The sequence below is a fragment of the Heterodontus francisci genome, chromosome 26, assembly GCF_036365525.1.
Source record: "Heterodontus francisci isolate sHetFra1 chromosome 26, sHetFra1.hap1, whole genome shotgun sequence".
NCBI lineage: Eukaryota > Metazoa > Chordata > Chondrichthyes > Heterodontiformes > Heterodontidae > Heterodontus > Heterodontus francisci.
The window spans coordinates 12015959-12024098 of record NC_090396.1 but is presented as its reverse complement, the minus strand read 5'-3'; the positions used below and the strand labels follow the sequence as shown (position 1 = coordinate 12024098).

Here is an 8140-nt window from a genome sequence, read left to right as displayed (position 1 = left end):
TATCCCTCAACGAACACCAAGAACAGATTATCTGGTCATTTATCTCATCACTGTTTGTGGGATCTTGCTGTGTACTAACGGAATGTTATGTTTCCTAAATTACAACAGTGACTGCACTTCAAAACTACTTCATTGGGTGTAAAATGCTTCAGATCATCGTTTCCTTCCAATCCAAGGTTCAGTGTTGCTCAGGGCGGCAGAATGTCAGAAATGGCCCAAAAATAACTGGAGGCAATGAATTCTTTCCTCATCAGCCATCATGCCTCACAGGGGCCAACTCCCAGGGGCAGGCATGACTATCACTGGCCCTGCACCCAATAGATACATTCGGCCACCAAGAGGCTGTACATTCCTGATGTTGAAATTAACTGATTGGTGGCTGACGGTGAAACCGCACCTCATGGGTGTGTCTAACTGGCTGGAAATCTGTTTAAATCTCAGTGTCGCTGACCCCTGCTCTTGGTCCTGTTTGTGTTATCATGTTTGCTGTTAATGTGCTTCTCTCAGAGGACAGCCTGGCCTGTGGGATATGCTTGGAAATGTTCAAGGATCCCGTCACCATCCCGTGTGGACACAGTTTCTGTCTGGGATGCATTCAGAGCTGCTGGGATCGAGACACAGATGGCGGAGCCCACAGCTGTCCACAGTGCCAACAGGGATTCACTCCCAGACCTCAGCTTCTCAGGAGCCTCGTCCTGTGTAGAGTGCTGGAGGACTTTGCCTCATCCAGGGGGAGTTTTGCTGAAGGCCCTGTTGCTGGCCCAGGCGATGTGGCCTGTGATTTCTGTACCCACATCAAGCTCCAGGCTGCACAATCCTGTCTGACGTGTCTGGCTTCTTATTGTGGATTCCACCTGAAGCCTCACCAGGAGAATGTGGTATTCCAGCACCACAACCTGGCCCAGCCGGTGAAGGAGCTGAGCCAGAGACGGTGCCCAGCACATGGAAAAGCTCTCGACTTGTTCTGCAGAACAAACCAGATCTTTATCTGCTCAGTGTGTACGACAAAGGAACACAGGAACCACGAGACAGTCACAGTGGAGGAGGAGGGGGCTGACAGAAAGGTGAGCTCACTGCGAGGGAAGTTCCTCCATTGTTTATCACTTTACAGAAAGAAAATGATCCACAGTCAGGGTCAATACATAAGGCTGCTCTTATATAGATCCAGAAGGAGGCCATTCAGCCCTTCAAGCCTGTTCTGCCATTCAACTAGATCATGACTGGCCTGTATCTGAACTCCATCTTACCTAACTTGCTGCCATAATACTTAATATCCTTGCCTAACAAAATCCTATTTATCTCCTTTTTGAAATTTTCAATTGACCCCACCCCACCCCCCAGTCTCAACAGCTTTTTGGGGGAGAGAGTCCCTGATTTTTACTATCCTTTGTGTGAAAAATACTTCCCTGAATGGCCCAGCTCTCATTTTACGTTTATGCCCCTTATTCTGGACTCCCCCACCAGAAAAATAATTTCTTTCTATCTACTCTATTAATTCCTGTAATCGTAAACACTTTAATTGGATCCCCCCTTAATCTTTACATTCAAGGGAATACAAGCCTAGTCTATGCAAACTGCCCTCATAATTTAACCATTCTGATATCATTCTGGTGAATCTGTTCTGGACCCCCTGCAAGGTCAATATATCCTTCCTGAGATGCGGTGCTCAAAACTGAACACTGTACTCCAGGTGGGGTCTAACCTAACTTCCCCCCCTTTGCATTCCTGCCCCCTTGAGATAAAGGCCAACATTCTATTAGCCTTTTTAATTATCTTTTGTACTGGTCCATTAAGCTTTTAGTGATTTCTGTACTTGGATTTTTAAATCTCTCTGCTCCTCCACTTCTCTAGCTTCTCACTATTCAGAAACATTCTGATCCATCTTTCCTAAGTCCAAACTGTTCACCTCACACTTTCCCACATCAAACACCATCAATGTCCCCTTGAAACTTTCTGCTTCCATCTACACTGTGTACTGTGCCCACTAACTTAGTGCCTCTCTATTCCTTCATCTAAGTCATTTATATTATAGTGAGTAGCTGAGGCCCCAGTACAGATCCCTGGGGTTCATCATCAGTCACATCCTGGAGTGCATATGCATTATCCCCAACTCTCCGTCTCCAATCTCCTAAGCAATTCCCTAACCAATCCAAGGTTGCCTCTAATTCCATGCACTCTCATTTTTTGTTCTGTGAAACCTTGTTGAATGCCTTGTGGAATTCCATCCAATAACACCCATAGACATTCCCTTTCCCTCCATGTTAGTGACCTCCTCAAAAAAATCATCTAAATCAATCATTCATGACCTACCCATCACAGATCCATGCTGGCTGTCTCTGATTAGTTCAAATTTTGTGAAAGTGCTCAGGCACTATGTGAGTGAATGAATGAATGGCAGGGAATGATGGGTGGCTATTGCACTGTGGCCACCATCACAGCCCAATGTGATCCTGTTCTCATCCAATATCCACACATTAAGCCTCCAGCAGGGATAAACTGGGAAATGATAGCTCTATTAGTCTAATGCCTGTTGTGGGGATGTTACAAGAATCTGTCATTAGACACAGAGTGTCTGAGCACTTTCACAAAATCTGAGCTGGTCAGAGAAAGCCGGCATGGATTTGTGAAATAGGTCATGTCTGATTGATTTAGTTGAATTAGTGGGACCATCCATTGGGTCCTCAGTGTAGCCATCGATGGGAGCATCTGTAGGACCAGTGAAACAACAGGAAACCAGTTGGATGCTCTGATGGGGCAACTGTAGAATACCTTTAGATGGGAGAACATCAAAGGGCTCATTGTAGCCATCTTGTGATAGAATAGCAAGAAGTATTCAAGCAGCGTTAGTAAGATTCCCTCTTCATATATCTCCTTGCTGCAGAGTAGCAGTTCACACAGCAGTCTCTATAACAGCAGTAACATGTGAGGAAATCTGCAAATGGAACTACATAGCACCACAGTAAGCATGTGACAGAGAAAGAAAAGGTTTGTATAAATGGTCTCCACCCAAAATATTGGCCAGTATTGTCCCTTTCAGATGTGAATTGACTTGCTGTGTTTCCAGGCAGCCTTGGGAACAGGGAGCTTGGGATGGGGACAGGATGCATTTGTTGGTTCTTGTTAATGATTCACCATTAACTTAACATACTTTCCTACTTTCAAGAAACAACTTCTCCAAAAAGGATGTGAAGCAGAAGCAGAGACACAGAGAATCCTGGCTGAGATCAGACTCCTGCAGCAAACGGTTGATTCGATCATGGTGAGTGGGTCCTTAAGGGTTGAGGCAGGTCAGTTGTCTGTGGTGCATGTGCTCAGATAGTCATTGGCCCGTCTCTCATTCTCTCTTAGAGCTCTTCACTCAAAGTGGGATGTGAAATCAGAGGCACATTCTCTGCAATGACTGAAGCCATTGAGGAAACTGGGGAAGAAGTGATTGGATTGGTAGAGAGTGCAGTGCGAGTGACACTGAGCCAGGCTGACAGTATCCGGAGCCGACTGGAACAGAAATGTGGTGAGCTGAGAGAGAAAGAGCAGCAGCTGAGAACCCTGTCAAAGAGCAGTGATCATGTGACATTGGTGCAGGTAATGAATACACCCAAGTGATAAATACTGAATCTATTCCTATTCATTCATCCATCCAACAATCAAATGTATTGATTCATATCTTACAGATTAACCACGACAACAGCTTTGTGACAAAGCCCATTTCATAATAACAAGAGATAAAGACTGAGTGGGTAAACTCACTATTGACTCAGTGAGTTTATCCAGAGTCGTACAGACCGGAACACACAGACTTTGATCGCCACTTGGTGTTGTGTCAGCAAACTGCAGCTGGGCAGCAGTAAGAGGCTTCCACAGTCTAGAGTGTCCCAGATCAGAGTGAGGGAATGCAGTCAGGAATTCTGCACCAGATCGCTTCTACAAATGTGTGTGTGTTTGATTCAAGGTGAGGGACAGGGGCATGTCGACCTGTTTGAAAGCTTTGACCCAATCGACTACACCATCCTCCTCCAAATCCCTTCCTCCATTGTCTAGCTCGGTGGGATTACCCTCATCTGCTTCCACTTTTATCTATCCAGTCACAGCAAGAGGATTTCAGCCATGGACTCTCTTCCTGACTCCATACCATTACCACTGGAGTTGCCAAAGACTCGATCCTTGGCCCCCTTGTATTTCTTATCTACATGAAGCCCCTCGGCAACACCATTCACAGACAATGGTCAGCTTCTACTGTGTCCTGACAATACCTAGCTCTACCTCACCACCACCTGTCTTGACCCTTCATTGCCTCGGTGTTGTTGGACTGGTTCTACCTGAGCCACAATTTCCTTCAGTTAAACATTGGGCAGACTGAAGCCATTACCTCTACCCCCAATTCCCACCTATTCCATCCTGCTCCCAGAAATTGCCCCAAGCTGAACTTGACTGTTCGCAATCTTAGCATCCTATCTGACCCTTGGCTGAGCTTCTGACCACATCTCCTTTCCATCACCAAGACCACCTCTGCAATATTGCCCATCTCCTGGCAAGCCTTTCAACATACATAAATTTGAGCTCATACAATACCGGATTGTCGTAAAAATCGATCTGATTCACTAATGTCCTTTGCAGAGGGAAATCTACCGTCCTTACCTGGTCTGGCCTACATGTAACTCCAGACCCAAAGCATTAAATTAACCATTAACCACTATAGAAAAATCGAAAAAGAATAAAACCAGATGCACCACCCGGCATTGACCAAGGCACTGGAAATGACAACAGCACTCGATGCCCAGTCGACCCTACAAAGTCCTCCTCACTATCATCTGGGGACTTGTGCCAAAATTTGGAGAATTGTTCCACAGACTGGTTAAGCAACAGCCTGACACAGCCACACTCACCCAATCATACCTTACAGCCAATGTTCCAGAGTCCTCTATCACCATCCCTGGGTATGTCCTGTCCCACCGGCAGGACAGTCCCAGCAGAGGTGGCAGCACAGTGGTATACAGTCGGGAGGGAGTGACCCTGGGGGTCCTCAACATTGACTCCGGGCCTCATGATGTCTCATAGCCTTACCACTGATTATCACCAACTGCTCCCCCTCAGTTGATGAATCAGTACTCCTCCATGTTGATACCACTTGGAAGAAACACAGAGTGAGCAAGGGCACAGATGTACTCTGGGTGGGGACTTCAATGTCCATCACCAAGAGTGGCTCGGTAGCACCACTACTGACTGAGCTGGTTGAGTCCTAAAGGACATAGCTGCTAGACTGGGTCTGTGGCAGGTGGTGAGGGAACCAACAAGAGAGAAAAATAAACTTGACCTTGTCCTCATCAATCTGCCTGCCGCAGATGTATCTGTTCATGACAGTATTGGTAGGAGTGACCACCGCACAGTCCTTGTGGAGACGAAGACCCGTCTTCACATTGAGGATACCCTCCTTCATGTTGTGTGGCACTATCATCGGGCTAAATGTGATAGATTCACAATGAATAATTCAAAACTAGGCATCCATGAGGCGCTGTGGACCATCAACAGCAGCAGAATTGTATTCAACCACTATCTGTAACCTCATGGCCCGGCATATCCCCCACTCTACCATTACCATCAAGCTGGGGGACCAACCCTTGTTCAATGAGGAGTGCAGGAGGACATGCCAGGAGCAGCACCAGGCATACCTCAAAATGAGGTGTCAACCTGGCGAACAAAGAACAAAAGAACAAAGAACAGTACAGCACAGGAACAGGCCATTCGGCCCTCCAAACCTGCGCCGATCTTGATGCCTGCCTAAACTAACACCTTCTGCACTTCCGGGGCCCATATCCCTCTATTCCTTTCCTATTCATGTATTTGTCAAGATGTCTCTTAAACGTCGCTATCGTATCTGCTTCCACCACCTCCCCTGGCAGCAAGTTCCAGGCACTCACCACCCTCTGTGTAAAAAGCTTGCCTCTAAACTTTGCCCCTTGCACCTTAAACCTAGGTCCCCTAGTAACTGACTCTTCCACCGTGGGAAAAAGCTTCTGACTATCCACTCTGTCCATGCCGAAGTGACAACACAGTAAGCAGCATGCGATAGACAGGGCTAAGCAATCCCACATCCAACAGATCAGATCTAAGCTCTGCAGTCCTGCCACATCCAGTCGTCAATGGTGGTGGTTGACTAAACAACTAACTGGAGGATGTGGCTCCACAAATACCCCCATTCTCATGATGGGGGGTCCCAGCACATTAGTGCAAAAGACAAGACTGAAGCACTTGCATCCATCTTCACCTAGAAATGCCAAGTGGATAATGGATCTTGGCTTCCTTCCGAAGTCCCAGCATCACAGATGCCAGTTTTCAGCCAATCCGATTCACTCCACGTAATATCAAGATACGCTGAAGGCACTGGATACTGCAAAGGCTATGGGCCCTGACAATATTCTGGCAATAGTACTGAAGACCTGTGCTCCAGAACTTGCCGTGCCCCTAGCCAAGCTGTTCCAGTACAGCCACAACACTAGCATCTACACGGCAATATGGAAAATTGCCCAGGTATGTCCTGTACACAAAAAGCAGGACAAATCCAACCCGGCCAATTACCACTCCTTCAGTCTACTCTCAATCATCAGTAAAGTGATGGAAGGTGTTGTTGACAGTACTATCAAGCAGCACTTACTCAGCAAGAACCCGCTCACTGATGCTCAGTTTGGGTTCCGCCAGGGCCACTCAGCTCCTGACTTCATTACAACGTTGGTTCAAACATGGACAAAAGAGCTGAACTCAAGAGGTGAGGTGAGAGTGACTGCCTGTACATCAAGGCAGCATTTGACTGAGTATGGCATCAAGGAGCCCTAGCAAAACTGGAGTCAATGGGAATCAGGGGGAAAACTCTCCGCTGGTTGGAGTCATACCTAGCGCAAAGGAAGATGCTTGTGGTTGTTGGAGGTCAATCATCTTAGTCCCAGGACATCACTGCAGGATTTCCTCAGGGTAGTGTCCGAGGCCCAACCATCTTCAGTTGCTTCATCAATGACCTTCCCTCAATCATAAGGTCAGAGGTGGGGATGTTCGCGGATGATTGCACAATGTTCAGCACCATTCACGACTCCTCAGATACTGAAGCAGTCCATGGAGAAATGCAGCAAGACCTGGACAATATCCAGTCTTGGGCTGATAACATTCGCAAGTAACATTCGCGCCACACAAATGCCAGGCAATGACTATCTCAAACAAGAGAGAATCTAACCATCTGCCCTTGAAATACAATGGCATTCTGATCATTGAATTCCCCACTATCAACAACCTGGGGTGGGATGTTACCATTGACTAGAAACTGAACTGGACCAGCCACATAAATACTGTGGCTACAAGAGCAGGTCAGAGGATAGGAATACTGCGGTAACTCACCTCCTGACTCCCCAAAGCCTGTCCACCATCTACAAGGCACAAGTCAGGAGTGTGATGGAATACTCTCCACTTGCCTGGATGTGTGCAGCTTCAACTTACCTTCCGGAAGAGCAGCAGAGAGGAGTGGACCTGCAGGAAGAACACGGAGTAGGGAGGAGTTAAATAAAGAACGAGGCTCACGGTCTACAGCACTTACCTTCCAGGAGAGCAGCGGACAGGAGTCCAGAAGCATCAGTGTTTGAAACCAAAGTGAACAGTGACATCACAGGAATGCTGCAAGGTGACTGAACCATGCTGGGACCAGTGTCCTGGTGAATTGTATAACTGGGATTGTAGATAGGACTTTAAACTAATTAGTGGGGGAGAGGGTTCAATTGAAAGGAAGTTTAAAAAATCAAAAAGAAACGAGAGAGCAGAGGTGCAGGGAAGTGAAGAGGCGAATGGTAATCAAAGTGTGACAGGAAGGGGCAGAAAATATAAGCAGAAGAGTGCAGCAGAAATTAGAACCAGAATGAGTAATAATGGTAAAAAGTCTAAGCTTAAGGCTCTTTCTCTGAATGCACGCAGCATTTGTAACAAGATAGATGAGTTGACGGCACAAGGAACAAGTGAATAGCTGGTGAGTATTTTTTTGAGTAAGGTTTATTTTAACTAGTGAACTGTATTGATTTTTAATAGGATTTATCAGTACTAGTAAGGTTTTATTAATAATACTAAGGTGTTGTAATATTGGTAAGGTATTATTTTAGCAGTACCAAAG

At 46.4% G+C, this 8140-nt stretch overlaps 1 protein-coding gene across 1 annotated transcript in view; it reads left to right on the top strand.

Annotated features, from left to right (window-relative positions):
* The first annotated feature begins 479 nt into the window (after positions 1-479).
* Positions 480-8140, top strand: part of LOC137384484 (E3 ubiquitin-protein ligase TRIM47-like) — a 44296-nt gene continuing 36635 nt past the window's right edge. Inside the window, exons 1-3 of the mRNA XM_068058622.1 lie at positions 480-1064; positions 3164-3259; positions 3349-3582. Coding sequence (XP_067914723.1) covers positions 480-1064; positions 3164-3259; positions 3349-3582 — 915 coding nt within the window. The remainder of the gene's footprint in view (positions 1065-3163; positions 3260-3348; positions 3583-8140) is intronic.